Raw genomic sequence first — 18060 nt, 5'->3', positions numbered from 1 at the left:
GTGACAATCATACGCAATTCTAGCCCACTATTGCTCCGTGGCACTTGTTAGCAGCATCAGCAGAGTTCCTGAGCATGGCCCTGGGAAATTCATAGTGACACCTATGACTCTCTGGTGTATCGGAGGCTTCCACATCACGAATGAAGCCAGCAAGTTCGCAGACAAACTCATGTCGCCAGAGCTCTACTCACCGAGATTGAAGCAAATCGATTTATTAGTCTTTTGTCATAAAACATAAGTAGTGCAAGAACAAAGCGTTCCAAGTTCTGTCCAGGTAAGGAACATGCCATCTTGAAATCAAACCTGGAAAATTGCAAGGGGATGACTCTGCATCCCCTGAATACAATATGGGGTGTCCCTTTTCCCCGCTATGCGCCTCAAATGCAAGATAATTCGTTATCCTCGAGTCTCGAGTTTTATCTCCCACCTCCAAAGTCTCCCTGTCATTCTTGGTGTCAAAAATAGACATGTGATAACCAATCTGTAAAAGTTATGCCGTTCTTGGGTAAAAATTTCTTCAAGTCAGATCTTGTTGCTAGGTAAGCCTTTCATCGATTCTGGAGCTTAGAGATCTCATCGAGGAGATCCTGAAGGTCCTGGTCCGAAATCTTGTCGGCCAATGAAGGGATGAGTGTCTTGGCCTCGTCTGCTCCCTCACAGCACAGAGAACCTGAAGACAGCCTGTCAGTATTTTCAAGATACGTATAATCTTTTAGTAAAGCCTGGAGATCGTACCCAGCTGTGCGCGCTCAAACTTGGCGAGGTTCTTATGTGCGCTAAGAAGGCGTTCCACAGCCTCTACATTCTCCTTCTGTGTGAATCGCGCAAAGTTGTCGAGGTAGGTCAATGTCGAGTTCAGCATCCTAGCAAGGGTCAGTCCTGGCGCCCGCAATCTAACGGCCACGGGGGCATATTTACTCGGTGTTGTTGACGTTCCTACGATCGTTCTTTCGTTTCGCGTGGAGGGCATTCAGGACCAGCGCAGCTTCGGAGAGCGTCAAGGTGTCGACATCTTGGAACTCGCCAAGGTTCAGAACTGCGGAAGCTTCCTCATTACCAGGAGCCGCAGGCTTGGGTCGAGAGGTGCGAGGGTGGTTAACCTTCCTAGGCGCAGCAGCAGCTGGGATTTGTTGTTCGTCCTCCATTGCGAGAGCAGTTATATAGAATGCGCTTCAGCTGGTTTTTTAGTCGCGTAGTATTTACGTGTCGGCACTCGATGCGCGGATGTTGGGGAGAAGTCGGTGAATGAGTGGGATTCGGATTCAGAAAAGTCGGGAGTTAATTATTGAAAGTTGAAAGACGAACCTAGAAGAGTCCAAAGTTCGGAGGCTGAAAGGAAGAACAAGACAATGTAATGTACGTACCCCAGCTTAATTAGTGGGGCTGTCTTAGGCCAGGTACCTCCCTGAACAGAGGAGAGGCACTTGCTTTCAGTGATGGAGTCTCGTGGCGGTCCCGCTGAGGGCAGCTTGTCAATCTGTCAACCTTGAAGAACGAACAGCAAGATAAGAAGCTCGATGGGCCCTTAGAATCGACGGGATTCATGAGAATAATCGCTACAGGCTGTAAGAGCGCCCTGAACAACCGCGACTGACGTTAACTCTCTCATTCGCAGCTCATCTCCCACATCCCTCATCTCTCATCTCTCAACCTTGTTCATGGTCTCCTCTTTGAAATAGATGGTTTAGTGAACTTCAGGGGAAGCTAAACAAACTATTCATGTCCAGATAGAGACCGATCATACACACACAAAAGGAATCATGTGAGGCCGAACACTAAAGGGTGATGAAGATAGGTACTAATAAGCCAGGACTATCTTTGCCCTCATCGTCATCAACAAGGCCGGAGGTTTAGTTTACAACAAAATTTTCCACGAAGGCCTTCAAACAATCAGCACAAATGATTATTTAGTTCTCGCAGGAACATTTCATGGGTAGGTACCTCTTCAGTCTTCAAAAGCTGCCCGAATCTCTTCCTGGGCACGTCAGAACTCACATCAATCTCCAGCGTTCATGCCATTACATCTCGTCTCAATCCTGTCAAGAACCTACCAGGTGCAACACCGCCAGGAAACAGACCCGAGCCATCATCAGGCTTAGAGGTTCTTGAGACAGAAAACTTCCGCATGCAGTGCTTCAACACAATGACAGGGACAAAGTTCCTTCTCTTCACCGATACAACACAAGCAAATGTCGATGTCACTATCCGCAGGATCTATGACCTCTATGCAGACTACGTCATGAAGAACCCCTTCTATTCTCTTGAAATGCCCATTCGGTGTGATATTTTTGACCGGAAACTACTTTCGTACATCCGGGAGATCAATAATCGATAGACGGGTATTGGGTAGATTTATGGAGTAATCGGAATCAGCATGTATCGTAATGGCTTTAATCTTCTTGTCGTCTAAAACTCCCCTAGCCTGTGTCTATTATACATTTGCTGCAATGTTGACAGAGCTGGACCGCAATCTACTATGAAGTGTCCATCTTGTCTCCGTCACCTTTCTTTCCGCCCTTGTCTTGGTCCTTGCTGCTCGATCCCTGGTTCTCATCTTCTTCCTTAACGTCGCTCAGTGAGGCCTTCTTTGCAGCTTCTTCTTCCTCGCGAGCTGCCTTCTCCTGCCGAGCCTTTTCTTCTTCCATACTCATACGTAGAGCCAGTGCGAGCTCGGGTTCCATTGCAGGGTCGAAACCGAACTCGAATTCATCATTGCTACCGCCTGCGCCTCCAGCTCCGCCAGATCCACCAGCGTTTTCTCCGAGGAGGATGGGGGTCGAAATGAGTTGGTCGCTTAGAAGCTTGCTGCTGGGAGGAATGACGACCAAGTGGCAGCCTTCGTTGGTCTTGACGGTGTCAATAAAGAGCTGCAGCTTGTTCTTAGTGCTGTCGTCATCGAGGTCGCCGAACAGGACAAAGTCGACCGAAATGTTGGCTTTCTTCATCTTCTTTGCGAGTGTGGTAAGCTCCTTCTCTGATTCCTCGACGGGGGAGCAGACAAAGACTATTATTCGTTGACGTTGGGATCGGTTCTGGCGATGCTTCAAGGCTAGCTAAAGAGACGTCAGTACGTGGCACCCCTATATTCAGCCGTGTTCGAGACTTACAGTAGCCACCTGGATACCCGTCTTGAGATGGGATGAGCCTCCAATCTTCTTCTTCGTCCTGTGAAGGCCCTCGAGGATCTTGCCCTGCTCAGTGGTGAGAGTCACCAGCACTTCAGGTCCTTTGCCTCCCATGCTCATCAACCCAACGGATGATTCAGGGTTTCCTTGTGTGATGGTCTGAAAGGTGATGTTGACAGCGTCGACTTGCGATTCGAATCGAGTAGGTTGATAGTCGCCATTTCTGCTGCTCTCGCTGTTGTCTACGACAACCATAACCGCCTCAAGAACCATATTGGGTGCTGTTGTTGTTCTGTAGCTGTGCAAATATCGTATGCAGCTATAGGAGTTTGCGGCAAGTTTGTACGTGGAGGAAGTGTTTGATATTGGTGTTTAGCTTGGTTGATAGTGAGAAGGTCAAGCTCCCAGTGTCGTAACGCAGTTCAGCCTGGCGGAGTGTAGGTACTAAGCTTGATGATGTGAAGTAGTGCTACTTAGTTACTGCGGGGATCACCGCGCACCAACGTGTACCTATACCCAGCTCCCACCACTACCAATTGCTTGCGCCAGAACAGCTAGTTGGCTTACCTAATGCTCAGACCCACATACTTTGTTTACTTCCAGCGAGCTCCACCCCTAACCAACGCGCCTGGGGTAGTCCACTGCAACTTCAGTTACATTTCAGCACCTTTTAGCATTTGTCTTCAAACACATTCAGCGCTGATAATAACGATGGCTCCAGTAATTTCCAAAAAGCAGCTTGCTGAGTCCCCTCTCAAGAAGACCATGGTTGAACATGTTCCTCTGTACAGCGGGAGCCCTTCAGCGCAACCACGAAGCCCCATCAGAAAGCGAACGCCTGGTGCTATCACGATGCAACAAAAACAAGCTATGATCGATAACATGCAACTCGAGAGTATGTGGTTGTTGATTTGTCACGAAATACACCGCTGACAACCTCTCAGTCACAGAACGCGCTCGTCGATTAAGAGCCCAATACAATTACATGGCAACAACAGTTCGCTCCCGTATCGAAATGCGACTCAACCGCGTCCCCATGTCAATGAGGAATATGAAGATGGGAGACTTGCTACAGAAATTCATGGATCAGGAGCAACAACGAGCCGCGAAATCGACCTCTATACGAAAACAAACAGCAACATGGGCAGCAAGCCCGCCAAAGCAGATTCAATCGGCGGCAAATAATTTGAAACCCGCCTCACGCACAAAGAAGCGCATGAGGTATGCATAATATGAAACCTTGAATTCGTAAACTAACAAGGATCCAGTGATGCAATCTCAGGAGACAAGGAAAACGAGGTCGAGCATACCGAGACTGCTAAGAAGAGGGCTCGAGCTGCAACAACCACGGACGTGTCACATGCCCGATCAGGGCAAATTTTGTCGCCAACGTCCTCCAACTCACGAATGGCAAATCGGCCTCCATCACCTACTAAGTCTGGTATTGCAAGACCAGCTTCACCACTGAAGCGCCCGGCTACAGCTTCTGGTATGCTGTCAAGCATGGTGGAGAAGGCAAAGGCGACGCGAGCTGGCGCTGGCGCTGGACGCAAGATGACGACAAACTCTACCACAAGCTCAATGTCAACCAACAGCACTACTGCTGCCACCAGAAATAAGAAAGCAGTACCAGCAACAAGTACTACTTCAAGAGCGCCTACTTCTCGACCAGGTACACGAACAACGCGTAGATCCATTGCCAACAGCGAGTCCAGTGAGTCGAGCAATGGCACCGTGATAAGGAAGGGACCCGCAGCCAAGAGCGCTCCGGTCAAAAGGGGGACAACATCGCGTAAGGGGACGACAGGGGCAGTTCGCAAAACCACAGCGAAGAGCAACCCTTCAACTGCAAGCACGGGTACAGGACGAACTTTACGAAAACGAGCATAGAACGAACATTGATGGAAGGTGTCACTGGAACGTAATTGGTATATTGTTTGTCTCGGCAAGTATTGCAGGATCATGGTATAGGAGTTCAGGGTCAAAGCGCATGGCGGTGCACTGGAAAGCTCCATGTTACTTTATGATATTCTTTTGAAACTGTATATGCCCATAAGAAATCGAGGAGCGCGAGTGTTTCCAAAAAAAATACACTCTGGAAATTTTCAATCACAAATGCCTTTTGGTATTTCCCAAACTTATGAACCACCCTTCTTCTTCTTCTTGTCTTCGACAAGTTCAATATGATCCTCAGGGATCTGCTTGTACTTCTCAAGCAGGAACTCTTCCAATTCAACGCTGACATCACCCTGCACAACGATTTCTTCTCCGCCACCTGGGAGCTTGGTCACTGAAGAGCCTGTAGCAAACTTCTTGCCAAGATCTTTGGCGACCTATGGTATGTTCAGTATGGGGTGATCATCCGCTGAGGTAGGAAACCCACCTTCTTGAGTTCCAAGTCAAACGACTCGAGTCCTATTACAGCCGTGACAAACTTCTTCTTGTTTCGCTCAATACGCTTGATAGTGACAACACTCTTGGCTAACAGGTCGGCGTGTTTTGCCTCGGCGGCTTCAGCCTTAGCGGTCTTCTTCTGTGCGTCCTTAGCGGCTCGTTTCTGGGCCTCGACGGATAGTGATGCGGTAGCAGCCTCAAGGGCCTCTATACGGCTCAATGTCAATGCATGTCCACGTCCTGGACAGTTTGGACTTCGTACCTGCGGACCAGATCCTGTTGTAAAGCTCTGGTTCGTTCTTTTCTAGCCATTCCTGGCACTTCTTAACGGTTCCGCCATACTCGCAGTACTACTTGGCCGATCAATCAGTTTGTGGAACTCTCTCGACAAGGCGTGGATTTGTAAAGGGAGATTTTTACCTCCGGGGGTAGAGTGCAAACTGTGAGCAAGGTTGTGTCAGCTATTGGTTCAAGCTTTGCATCATAATCAATCAAACGCCATCATAAAAGAACATACCGCCGCAATACTTGACAATACGTCCCTGGGGCTCGCCCTCGGGTTGCTCAGCGTCAGCCATAGAGATCCCAAGCTGTATGCTATAATAGTAAGTGTATGCAAAGAGCTTGGAGTAAAAAGGGCCTTGGTTGTATGGAAACAGTACGCGTTTCTCTCCTCGTGCTAGATTGATCTTGCTTAACCTATGGCGGGGTAAATTTCATGGAGGGGCACTTGGGCCTTGTCCCAAGCAAGGTGAGCCAAGGTGAGTGAGCTTAGGCCACGCATAGGACTTGCTTCACCGCAGTGGGCGTAGTTGAGGCCTGAGGCAGCACATGCAAGGCCTTCCGACTTTAGTGGGTAGATCCCCAAGCAAACCAATACAAGACTCATCCATGCAACGCAATGTAACAAACGAGGACTACGCGTTGGTGATAATGTCGATAAGGTTGCATCAAAGTTATATACGCGCTTGCTTGTACCGACGGCATCTCGGCCCCCACAGCCAAGAGGGAACGGATGCTTACCAAACCTACATCATGAGCCTCCTGGAGATCACCGTGAAGTCGAACATGACCTACGTCACTTGCATCATATTCATAAATTACTTATTCAACATTGTGAGCTGGCTTTTGGATCGAAAAATATCAAACAATCACCTCATATCTCGGCGGTTGCCTCATCTCACAACGTTTGATCGATCAAACCATGGCCTGCCAAGCTGGCCATCCTCATTTCATTTTGAACTGTCTACGGCCAGTGATCTGTCCAAACGAGGCTACGCTCATTCAATGACATCCGAGTTGTTCGGAAATCGCTCCTTTCGGCCAGCTCTGTTGCATGACTTGTATCAATCGAGCGACCTCATGGCCTCTTTGTTCATGCGCTTGGGCAGTGCTATCACAAAATGTTTCTGCATTCAAAGCACCTTCAGAGACACAGGCCAAGAGGCAGTCCTGGCAGTTAGCCGCCGAAGAAACAACTTTAAGGCTAATTGGCCCTACAGCGGTAACAATGGACCAATAGTCTCTCACGCCTGTAACTGTCATCACAACTTTCGCGCGCGCAACAGGTTCTACCCCTGTCAATCGCTGTCATCCAAAAATAGAAATACACGATCATGCTTCCTATTGGTCATTTGAATATATTAGTTGTTCGATAGCGGGGATCAACCGACCTAGTGGCCGGGAATGGATGCTACCCTGATGCAACCTCTGCTCGTCTTGTCCACCGCCAACAAACTTCACATAGCTCTCGCAGCCTTGTGTGCCAGTCAGGTTCTCCAGCAAGATATTGGCGCTCTCAGGCCCCGCCTCCACCACGCTTGGTGTGCGGCACGCTACCATGTCTGTCGACGCATCGGCCCACCTAGACGTGGAGTTGGGATGTGCTACTGCAAGTGCGTGCCGCCCAACTCATTCTAAGCCCGCACTTCGGATAGCCGCTCCAGCGAGTATTGGTGATTCTGGACCAGTCCTCGGGCTTTAAGACTATGACAATCCCCCGGCCAGCAGCCTGGCCCCCTTCTTCCGCATTCTCTTCTTTCCGTCTTCAGCCTTCCGTGCTGTGTCACTTCGCAGTTCTGCATAGAGGCTTCGTTGATCGAGGCATCCTGTCGTTTTCACGCCCTTAATACTGACGCCGGTCGTCGAACAGATCTTACTATAACGACTAATACATAGCCTTCTTATTGCATTGAGCCCCCGGGCAGGAGTCAGATATCGGGAATAACTGATAGATTCGCAACATGGCTGATACACAAAACCGATACTACCCCCTGGACTCTTCGCTGGCCCGGAAGCACAGGGGGAGACTTAATCCTATAATTGAGGAGGATAGCGACGATGGTATGGTTCAAAACGGAGGTCGCAGGACGAGACGCGCTGGCAATGCCCAACTCAAGATTGAGGCATGGCTAACACCGATGAGCGACCACTTCCCTACACCAAGAGGAATGAACTATCTTTCTGCTCCTATTCTCCCATCATCACCTTCAACTGACTCGGCTGCCGACACTTCACCAACCACCTCCAGCAACCCCTGGAATCGCCATAGTGTCGCCACCGAGGCCACGGAGTTCGAGGACCTTTACGATGTGACTGATGATGAAGAGGATATGCTCAAGCGAAAAGCGTCTGCTAGGTCGAGGCAGGTCCCTACCAAGCAACCAACCCCGCTTGTCATTCCAGCAACACGCGACAACTCTGTTGAGACGTGGTCTGCTGTGGACAACATGAAGAAGTCGATGACTTCTCCAGTCCCTCTGACCCCTTCTGTCAAACTTACAATGTCGCCTGCTCAGATGGAGTTCATGCATGAGCAACATGCAGCAGAGACACCAACCATGTCAGCTCCCCCATCCTTGGACGGGAGTTTGACTTCTGAGCAGCTCGCGGCTATGAGTGCCCCGCCCACACCCATAATCGGTAATGAGGATTCAAACACCGAAGATGCTTGGGCTGGCGTTCAACTACAACCTGGCGCTCTCGCTACCCTCCACGCCCTTGCTAGTGGCGAGGAGAACCTCCATGAACAGCCATCTCAAGTTATTGAGGTGCCTGAACAACATTCTGTCCAGCCAACTGTTGAGATGCGACAACAACCACTGCGACTCATCACCAGCTTCCAGTCGCAGCCAGCTATCAACAGAGCCTTCTCTCCCAACCCTAACCGTCAGTCTCTTGCAGACTTGACAAAGCTTGATATTCCATCTCCAGGCGGTTTCTTCTCCGGTCTATCTCCCCGAAGCCGAAACACATGGCACATGCCCTCCAAGTCCCCCGAGGATATGCCACCACCTACGTCCACCACCGCTGAACAGTTCTACCGATGTCCCTGGAACATGGATGCTTCGGTTCCTCCTGTCCCTAAGCGTAAGGAACTCGTAGAGGACTTTTATCGTAGTGTCAGGTTTACACCCGCCCCCACCGGGCCCATCGTTGAGCAAGTCGTTGAGCTCAAGGAGGAGGATGACTTCTCGGACGACATGCCCACTGCTCGACCCGTCTTCGAGCACAAGACTGCTCCCTCTACTGTCGACTCGGCCAATGCCCCAGCTTCACCCCAGGCTGAGGATGCCCCCACCGAGATTGTGGTCGACTACGATCCTGAGTATGCTCGCAAGCAACAAAAGGAGGCTCTCTCCCATTTTGATCGCACTGAGCTTTGGCTCATGGCTCAACGATCTTACCTTCGTGGTGTTCAAGATGAGTCAACCGAGGACGATGGTGGGCTCAACACCATCACTGAGGAGGCTGAGGAGGAGATTGAAGCTCCTCAGATTCAAACTGAACTTCCTCCCCTCAAGGTTCAGCCAGAAACTTCCATTGTTCCTGTCAAGAAGAGCGTTCGTTTCTCCAACCTTGTCTCCACATCTGATCACCCCAAGCGCCTGCCTTCCATGCTCGTCCGCCGCGAGTCTGCCTACTATCGGGCATTTCAAGACTACATCATCCGCATTCAGCGCCAGGATGTGTTTGTCCACCAGCTTGCTCGATTTGAGGCTATCCAGGCTCAGCGCGTTTCCCTCAAGGAGTCTCATCGCAACCAGCTTCTCGGCAAGTACCAGCTCAGCGTCGTTCCCCAGTCCGCCAAGAAGAGACTCAGCGCCAATGTTGCTCGTGGCGATGATAACATCATTGACGACCCTGAGAAGCTCCGCCGAGAGAAGGAAGTTGAGGCCATGAACCAGATGACCGTTGCTGCGTGGCACGTTGCCGCCGTGAAGATGCTCAACGGTGGTCGCCTCATCTCTGCTCCAGTGACCAAGCGACTTGCTCGTCTTTCTCGCGCAGCACCTGGACATGGCGGCACTACTCGCGAGCGCGCCAGAGTCCTTGACTTGGGCGGACAGACTACCTGCGACTGGGCGTGGCACTGCGCGCTCCAGTTCCCCAACACTAAGGTCTACACTGTCACAACCAAGTCTATTCGTCAACTTTCCAACTGCAATGTCCGTGGTCCCCCCAACCATCGACAAGTTGCTGTTGAGAAGTTTTCTCGTCTCCCCTTCTCAGACAACCATTTCGATCTCATTTCTGCCCGAGAACTTCACAGCATCCTCAAGCTTTTCGGTGAAAACGGGGAAGACGAATGGGACACCTGTCTCAAGGAGTGCATGCGCGTTCTCAAGCCCGGTGGCTATCTTGATTTCTCACTCTTGGATTCAGACATCATCAACGCTGGTCCCGTTGGACTGGCAAAGAGCGTTGAGTTCGGCTTTGCCCTCAAGACTCTTGGTTATGACCCTAACCCTACCAAGCTTTGGCTTGGTCGCCTGGCCCGTGCCGGCTTCCAAGACACTCGCCGCATCTGGATGTGTCTGCCCATGGGTGCCAGACGAAATATGTTCAAGCCTCCTACCCCTCCTTTGAAGGACAGCCCTAATGGCCAGGATGTCAAGACCTGCCAGATGGACGCCATGGTTATGGGAAGCAGTGATGATATTGCAAGCGCTTGCAGCATTGCTGGCGGCTGGAACTGGGAGCGCTGGCTCCTCCGCTGTGAGATGGAGAAGGTTGCTGGTGAGCTCCGACTCGCCGATACTACTACTACTGGAACTGCCATGGAGGAGGCTGGCAAGTGTCTGGATGGCGTTGCTGCCGTGTTCGAGGAGGGCCGAAACTGCAAATCCGGCTTCCGAATGCTCAACGGTTATGCTCAGAAGCCCAAGGCTGGTACTGAGACCATCAAGATTGCTCTCTGTGAGTGATCTGCTCAACATTGAAGATTCTCTTTTATCAACTCGCACTCGCTCGACACTTTTCACACATAGATGAAGATTTATTTTTTGGGATTGGATATAGGAAGGGACACAATAACTAAGTATGAGAGACGATGTAGGGATGCGTGATGATTTCACGCGTAATGGTGGGTGGTTAGGTTATGTTGCATGTGCTTGGCGAATGGGTTATGGATATATCATGTTATGTGCTTGCAGATACCATTGTAAATAGTACAGAACATGGTGTTCGGATCCTACTTGATGGAATGAAGGTTTCCTTTGTATGAAGATTATTTGAACAGGAATAAAAATATCGATAGGAACAAACACAAGTTAATTATACAGCTCAAAACCAAAGACGCAGTAACATGTTACTCAGCAAGTCAGGCCAACATTTGAAAGTGTGATATTGGTGTTCTGAGACAATGATTACTCAGGAAGAGAGCTTCCAGTCTAACCTACCTAGGTAGTTTATATAATGAAGGGAAAATTAAGCATAAGCTACTATATCCCAAGCTCGTATAAGATGTGAAGAACAACTTTCGGTGCATTATTCGTGAGTATTTGGGACAATGCGTAACTAACTACATACTATATTGAATTATGTCGTCAAGGAGCTCTATTAATATGTTAACCATGCCTTTGCCCCAGTTGACGTCCTTATTATGAATATTGAAAAAGATATTAAAGATCAATTCTTATTAAGGTGTCGTATAATAGACGGAACTATTTGTTACCTATTTATAGTCGCATACTCTTGCTATAATTTAGGGTAGGTCATAATATCCCACCAACTCAAGGTACGATGTAGGTAGCAGCAGACTGCATAGTGTAATAAACCGTAGTATAAAATAAAATGAAAACTACAACATAAAGTATCTAGCGGCATAGTGCATGTTAAAATAATCTCCTATTATTGTCAATCGTTTTGCTGCCTCCTTGTCTATTGCTTTTCTGATACACTCTAGTTCAGACCACTCATTAATAAGGCTAAGGCCAGAAGCAGATGGATGTTGTTCTGGAAAGGGAAAGGCTGGGCGGGCAAAAAAGGGGACCCACATTAGTCGACAGCTTCAATCGAGTACCTAGCTTCATGACCATCATTGACGACTACACGGACGCCTAAAACCATCACCACCAAAGTCAGTCGACATATCACATCGGTTCGATTCGTCCACGCTCGCTCCGAAAACAAACATTCGCAATGTCGAACAACAACTGGCAGGAGGAAGCCATGCGCCGTCTTCGACAGATGCAGCAGGCCCGTGGTGGTGTTGGAGGAGGTGGCCCTCAGATGCCTCGAGCAGCCGGCGGTGCACTCTTCGGCGGTTTGCTACTCGCTGGTGGTGCTCTGTTCCTGTCAAACTCCCTATTCAACGTCGATGGTGGTCACCGAGCCATCAAGTACCAGAGGCTGACTGGTGTGAGCAAGGAGATCTACAACGAAGGTGCGAGAAAACGAACTTCGGAGGATTCGGCTCAGACACTTACTTGAGCAAACAGGAACGCACATCAACATCCCTTGGTTTGAGACACCAATTGTGTACGATGTCCGAGCAAAGCCACGCAATGTGGCGTCTTTGACCGGAACCAAGGATCTGCAGATGGTCAACATCACCTGCCGTGTGCTCTCTCGCCCACAGATTGATGCTCTGCCTCAGATCTACCGTACACTAGGTACCGACTACGACGAGCGTGTGTTGCCGTCTATTGTCAATGAGGTTCTCAAGAGTGTTGTTGCTCAATTCAACGCTAGCCAGCTCATCACACAGCGAGAGAATGTTGCCAGACTGGTTCGAGAGAACCTTGCTCGACGAGCTGCTCGATTCAACATCCTCCTAGACGATGTATCCCTAACTGTAAGCAAATGCTCCCATACTTGAACAAGAGCATCTGATCTGACTGACATCCCGCAGCACCTTGCCTTCTCTCCCGAATTCACAGCTGCTGTCGAGGCTAAGCAGGTTGCCCAGCAAGAGGCCCAACGAGCTGCTTTCATCGTCGACAAGGCTCGGCAGGAGAAGCAGGCCATGGTTGTCAAGGCGCAGGGTGAGGCTCGCTCTGCTGAACTGATTGGTGAGGCCATCAAGAAGAACAAGGCCTATGTTGAGCTCAAGAAGATCGAGAACGCTCGATACATTGCTGCTCAGCTCCAAGAGGCTGGCTCTAAGAACAGACTCATGCTCGACTCTGAGGGACTTGGTCTCAATGTATTCGACAGTAATGACAAGAACTGATCGGATGATACGGAAGGACGAGCTGTGAACGAGGAGAGGTGCTTATGGATTTAATGAACTCTCCACTGTATGTCTACCGAAAGGGTTGTACTATTAGGAATAATGAGGTAGAAAAAGTCGAACTACCAATTCTGCTCTGCTGCAAACGATTTCATAGAATTTGGTCTTAATTCACGAACGACAAGTGAACCACTGCAGATGCAAACTACGCGAGACACTAGTTGAGTCTCGAAACTCCGCTCTTAACACATAGACACGAGTAAGTAGGTATCTAGGTAAACTTTGCATCTTCAACCTTAGCAAGATCGTATTCGCTGAAGCGCCTGACCATCATGACGGGAGCTGTAGAACTCACAATAGGAAGTATTGAGGTATAGTAGGTACCTAGTACTTAGTAGGTATCGCCGAGGTAGGCAACAGCTCCAGTCACTGCAAGGGTCACCCCTCCCCCTCCGTCAGTGTTAGCCCACAACCCCACCATGAATCAATCGCGCTCAGTCAGCCCAACAGCCGCCATTGCTTTGATGTTTACATCAGCCTCGCATACTCGAAACCTACGCGACACTTTCTTCTTTGCTCTTTGCAAACTCTTGTAAATTCCCTGGAACACACAACACCCTGGTTCCTCACCACAGCCGCCAAAATGTTGATCAAGTAAGTCACATGTCGGAATTTCGACGTCATGCTGGCTGGGAAACATGGGAGCAAACTAACACTGCGATAACTAGAGTCCGCACATTGACCGGCAAGGAGATCGAGCTGGATATTGAGTCGGACTACAAGGTAAATCTCGAAAGACGGCGGACAATAGAAGCGGAAAGACCTCAGCTGATCACTTGTAGGTCTCCCAGATCAAGGAAAAGGTCGAGGAGAAGGAGGGTATCCCGCCCGTCCAACAGCGACTTATCCATGGCGGCAAGCAAATGTACGTTCTCATACAAACTTCTGAACGAACATCATGTCTTTCAGTATACTAACGTACCGTGTATAGGACCGATGACAAGACTGCTGCCGAATACAATCTCTCCGCTGGTGACACTCTCCATCTCGTTCTCGCCCTTAGAGGAGGACGATGGATGGCATAAACACATCGAACGAATATTTGAGCGAACATAGTGGACCTCATCCCGACTTAACGAGTTTGTCGCTCGACAACCGAGGATGACGAGGGATCACTGTACTAGGTGGAATGACTGAGCACAGTACAACAGCTGTTGAACCCACGGGATCATGATGTCGAGTCAGCTGGAGCAATCATGCGCGAACACTGCTGCTAGTATCAAATACTTTCAGAAGACAAGGTGATAATACCAAAAGATACGATAAAGTTATTCTCATTGATTAAGCATCCCGTTTGAGCAAGCCTGGCTATGCTCATCTTCCGTCGTCTTAGTGCTATCATACACATCACAAATTGGCACACATGCGCCAACCTCGATATTCCATTGTATTCCCAGTCTAATGCCACTATTTATGGACTATTTATCCGTTATCATTGTTGTCATTCGCTTATCGCCGTTTGTTTCCCTTGCTATGGGCCGTTATACACTGCACTCCTATATTGTAATGGGGTTGAATATTGCCCCTGAAATAAACATCTCCACAAACCGTGTCAAATATATAGAAAAAAAAACCAGAGAATTGTTTGTTTGGATCTCAAGCTCTCTTCTTAGGCTTCATGAAGACATCCGTAGCCTTGCGCTTGCGTGGCCCGATGCCCGGATTTGGTCGTGTATTTGTGAGACGTGTAGGTGAAGACTGTTCGGTCGGCTCGGGAGACAGAGATATTTGTTTCTGTTGAGGGGTAGGAGATACCGACTTTCCAGCTGAAGGGGCCACTCTGGGCCGTGAAGATGTTGTAGTTTGAGGCTTAGGACCTTTATAGCTGTTGGAGAGAAGACCAGTACGTTTGACCTTGCTTGTAGATTCGCCGTGGCCAGCAGCAGGCTTCTTCAGAGGAGACAACGATACGTGAGACAAGGCCTTTCGACGGGGTACCGGCTGTTCATCGTCAAACAGATCATCCCCATCTTCAGAATCAGAGTCCGAGATGTATTGCGCCCGTGCCTCATGGGTTCGAACTGCATCAGAGACTGTTGGTTTCGGTGGCGGAGGGAGCGGAGGTCGGATTGTTGGCTTGGCGGCTCTCTGATAGTCGCCCACCATAGCTGCAGGTGCCTTGCGGAGTTTTGTGATAGCATTTGATGCTTGTGTTGGCCTTGACAATGCGCCGTGGATACTGGCAATCTCCTTTGTCTCTCGCCGTACTTTGCGCATGACGCTTGCACCGTTGTGAGTCTTGGTACGGCTTCCCCTATTGAAAGCGAGAGTGCTGCCATTGGGATCTCGCGCGCCAATTCCCCAAGCCTTCTTCGGACCGACTCTGCCTCCTCGGGGCAGAAGTCTTCTGTCATCGACAATCTTACTGGTGTTCTTCTCCTTGTCCTCCTTGAGTCCCATGAGAGCATTCTTGAGCTTCGCCTCACTTTCCAAAAGGGCCTTCTGGTGATCAGACTTGTATTTCTCATAGACGCGATACCATTTAGTTGGGTTTGGTGGTTTGTATGCCTTTTGCTTGACTTCCATAGGAAACTCATGCTTGATAAGCTTCAGCCACACCTCGCCTGTCTCGCCCTGGATTTGAGGGGAGTTCAGTTCGATAGTTCGTAGTTGCTTCGCGTTGTCGATCTTGAGGAGAAGGAGGCGGACGGCTTTATAAGGAAGATAGTCGCCAACACTGTCGAGTTCGCGGATGTTTTTGATGCATGCCGCAGTGGCAAGTTCCAATAGAGACTTGGGTGGCATCTTGAAGCTCGGGGTAAAGTGTCGAGAGTTCGTTCATACGTTTCGTGAGTTCATGCGATCCTTATGGTGTTATATGAGGAGATATGTAGGAGGGTTCTGTTATAAATGTAGCAACGCCCAAGTAGCAGTGTTACAGTTGAGGAGTAAGACGATTTAAGGAAGGGTTATATAAGCCAGGGGGTAGCACAGTGGAGGAAAGAAGGGTGATTAAGTGTTGAGCCCCTTGGAAGGGCAGCCGAGCATCGCTATAAAGAAAGCGACAGCATCGTAAATGTTTGATGCTCCAAGAGAGTCGAGATCTTGAAAGCGTGCTCGAATCTCAAAGGAAGCCATTGTACCAGTATCCATAGGTAGGCACTAACTTACCTAAATAAGTTAGTAGTCTGCGACGAAACCCAGGAGGCCCCGCCCGGGCCTCGTTAGGTAGGTACTAGAGTCAGCACCCTCGCTATTTGAGCATCACCTTTGATCACCTCAACACCCGTTCCTCCGACAAGCTACATACATGCAAGCTGATATATGAATAGAATTCTAACTATAGAGTAACAAAGGCGATTCAGTTCCCATGATCCAACCAGAGCTCCACACCTCCCGTCCATATCAATACCGTGTACATATCTCCATTTCGGTACTGTACTAAGCATGAGACAGGCTTTGTCATAAGCGTGCCTGGCTACCTGGGTCTCCACTCAAAGACATCATTCACAAGCTGATAGCCATTCCCTGGGGCGCGCGAATCAACAAAGCGCATACAAAGTCCTTCCTTTCTGTACAGAGAGATCCTAAACTTTGGAAAAACCTACATATCCTATACGTTTTGCACACAGCACCTATCTTAGTTCCTCCGACTTGTCGCATCTCCAAGTATCCCTCGTCCTGCACAACTTCGACCACCATCATGGCCAATTCCTTCATCAAGCAGGAGCCCTTCATCAAACCCGATCCGGAGGCGTCTGGTTCTCCTGCGCAAGTCGATGAAGAAGATTTGTATGAAGATGCCGGTGACCTCGAATTCTACGACAACAAGGCTCCCGCCTTCGAGCAACTCTACCTCGCACGCGTTCCTCGATACATGTGGGAAGCTTGGTCTAAATTGACGGAGCGACTCGGCGACAACGATGAAATTCAAATTGGCACTCTGCGAACATGGACTGAAGCAAAGCCCGATGGCAGCAAAGATGTATGCATACCTGATAAGGCGATGGCACCATACTGATATACGTAGACCAAACTTCGCATGCTTCTCTCCGCCAACTGCCCGGAGCATCAGGTGCTGCCTCGCGAATATGACCTAGTAGTCCAAGAACACAACGTTAGCAACCACTTCATTTTCAGCGAGGAGGATTTGCCTGGCTTCAAGGCGCGAAGCAAGGCGCGACAAGAGGCTGCCGATGCCGGCATCCCTGCCTCATTGTTGAGGCAGAAACAAGGAAACAACAACGGAGCAGAACGGCCGAGCTACGACCGTAGGAGCCGATATCAACCATACTATCGAAAAGCTGTCCCGAGTAAGCTTGGTTTCGCATTGCCGTGCCACGAATAGGTGCTAACAAAGCATTACAGAAAAGACAAAGGTCTTTGGCAAGATTGCCTACGATGTCCGTGTTGAGCCCCACGGCAAAGATGAGGAAGAACGGGTGCTTCAGCAGAAGATTCTGGATGCAGAGGCGAACAAATCCAAGGTCCAAATCATCAGTCGACACGCAGCTTCAGCCGTAGTGAACCCTGGAACTACCCGCGCCGCCGAATTCGGAGATAGCTTCATCGTACGTTTTGTTTCCGTACAATCTTTCATTCTCGGTTATGTTAACAAAGGTCACAGAAAAATATCGCTGCCACAGCCAAGCCAAAGAAGGGCGAGGTGTTCAAGGCAGCCCGTATTCCAGAGAACCAGCTTCTGGATCTCATTTTCGATTGTTTCCGCCAGTATCAGTATTGGTCGGTGAAGGCTTTGCGACAAAAGCTTCAGCAGCCCGAACAATACCTTCGACAGGTGCTCGAGAAGATTGCTGTTCTCAACAAGAGTGGCCGGTTTGCCAACCAGTATTGCCTGAGCGATGCCTACCGCGACAAGGGTGGCGCAGAGGCCCAGGAGGCTGCTGCTGAACCTGTTGATGACGATGAGGACGATGCGGAGATGGAGGATGTGTTGCCTGTTTCCTAGTATCAGCATCGACGGACCTCTTAGAAGAGGATAAAAAGGGGCAAATATTTCACTTCAAGGATAACGAACGCAGGATATCATTTAATGTGGTGTTCGAAGGATTCAGGGTAGGGTTT

General features: G+C 49.5%; 9 protein-coding genes across 9 annotated transcripts; 5 read left to right on the top strand and 4 right to left on the bottom strand.

The window, feature by feature from the left end:
- Positions 1 to 548: 548 nt before the first annotated feature.
- On the bottom strand, positions 549 to 1145 carry FPRO_00828 (uncharacterized protein; the record flags this gene model as incomplete). The annotated part of the gene is made up of 3 exons (XM_031222092.1): positions 549 to 670; positions 736 to 863; positions 919 to 1145. 3 exons carry the CDS (start codon positions 1143 to 1145, stop codon positions 549 to 551), a joined length of 477 nt encoding a protein of 158 aa, XP_031075643.1.
- Positions 1146 to 2474: 1329 nt separating this feature from the next.
- Positions 2475 to 3398, bottom strand: FPRO_00830 (putative multiubiquitin chain binding protein (MBP1); the record flags this gene model as incomplete). The annotated part of the gene is made up of 2 exons (XM_031222081.1): positions 2475 to 3053; positions 3108 to 3398. The coding sequence occupies 2 exons, from the start codon at positions 3396 to 3398 to the stop codon at positions 2475 to 2477; spliced, it is 870 nt and encodes a 289-aa protein (XP_031075642.1).
- A 438-nt stretch (positions 3399 to 3836) lies between these two features.
- Positions 3837 to 5015, top strand: FPRO_00831 (uncharacterized protein; the record flags this gene model as incomplete). Its single annotated transcript, XM_031222070.1, has 3 exons — positions 3837 to 4020; positions 4070 to 4346; positions 4394 to 5015. 3 exons carry the CDS (start codon positions 3837 to 3839, stop codon positions 5013 to 5015), a joined length of 1083 nt encoding a protein of 360 aa, XP_031075641.1.
- Positions 5016 to 5263: 248 nt separating this feature from the next.
- Positions 5264 to 6097, bottom strand: FPRO_00832 (uncharacterized protein; the record flags this gene model as incomplete). The annotated part of the gene is made up of 5 exons (XM_031222059.1): positions 5264 to 5458; positions 5509 to 5726; positions 5782 to 5869; positions 5940 to 5959; positions 6037 to 6097. The coding sequence occupies 5 exons, from the start codon at positions 6095 to 6097 to the stop codon at positions 5264 to 5266; spliced, it is 582 nt and encodes a 193-aa protein (XP_031075640.1).
- A 1665-nt stretch (positions 6098 to 7762) lies between these two features.
- Positions 7763 to 10726, top strand: FPRO_00833 (uncharacterized protein; the record flags this gene model as incomplete). The annotated part of the gene is made up of 1 exon (XM_031222048.1): positions 7763 to 10726. One exon carries the CDS (start codon positions 7763 to 7765, stop codon positions 10724 to 10726), a length of 2964 nt encoding a protein of 987 aa, XP_031075639.1.
- A 1216-nt stretch (positions 10727 to 11942) lies between these two features.
- On the top strand, positions 11943 to 12975 carry FPRO_00834 (putative prohibitin PHB2; the record flags this gene model as incomplete). The annotated part of the gene is made up of 3 exons (XM_031222037.1): positions 11943 to 12186; positions 12242 to 12597; positions 12655 to 12975. The coding sequence occupies 3 exons, from the start codon at positions 11943 to 11945 to the stop codon at positions 12973 to 12975; spliced, it is 921 nt and encodes a 306-aa protein (XP_031075638.1).
- Positions 12976 to 13618: 643 nt separating this feature from the next.
- FPRO_00835 (putative ubiquitin-like protein ubl1) lies at positions 13619 to 14060 on the top strand (the record flags this gene model as incomplete). The annotated part of the gene is made up of 4 exons (XM_031222026.1): positions 13619 to 13629; positions 13704 to 13758; positions 13818 to 13900; positions 13967 to 14060. 4 exons carry the CDS (start codon positions 13619 to 13621, stop codon positions 14058 to 14060), a joined length of 243 nt encoding a protein of 80 aa, XP_031075637.1.
- A 571-nt stretch (positions 14061 to 14631) lies between these two features.
- FPRO_00836 (uncharacterized protein) lies at positions 14632 to 15780 on the bottom strand (the record flags this gene model as incomplete). Its single annotated transcript, XM_031222015.1, has 1 exon — positions 14632 to 15780. One exon carries the CDS (start codon positions 15778 to 15780, stop codon positions 14632 to 14634), a length of 1149 nt encoding a protein of 382 aa, XP_031075636.1.
- An 898-nt stretch (positions 15781 to 16678) lies between these two features.
- Positions 16679 to 17944, top strand: FPRO_00837 (uncharacterized protein; the record flags this gene model as incomplete). Its single annotated transcript, XM_031222003.1, has 4 exons — positions 16679 to 16960; positions 17006 to 17288; positions 17344 to 17546; positions 17603 to 17944. 4 exons carry the CDS (start codon positions 16679 to 16681, stop codon positions 17942 to 17944), a joined length of 1110 nt encoding a protein of 369 aa, XP_031075635.1.
- Between the last annotated feature and the right edge of the window lie 116 nt (positions 17945 to 18060).

The sequence above is a fragment of the Fusarium proliferatum genome (genome assembly GCF_900067095.1).
Source record: "Fusarium proliferatum ET1 genome assembly, contig: FPRO_scaffold001, whole genome shotgun sequence".
NCBI lineage: Eukaryota > Fungi > Ascomycota > Sordariomycetes > Hypocreales > Nectriaceae > Fusarium > Fusarium proliferatum.
Note: the sequence above shows the minus strand (reverse complement) of the source record. Positions and strands in the feature narration are given on the sequence as shown.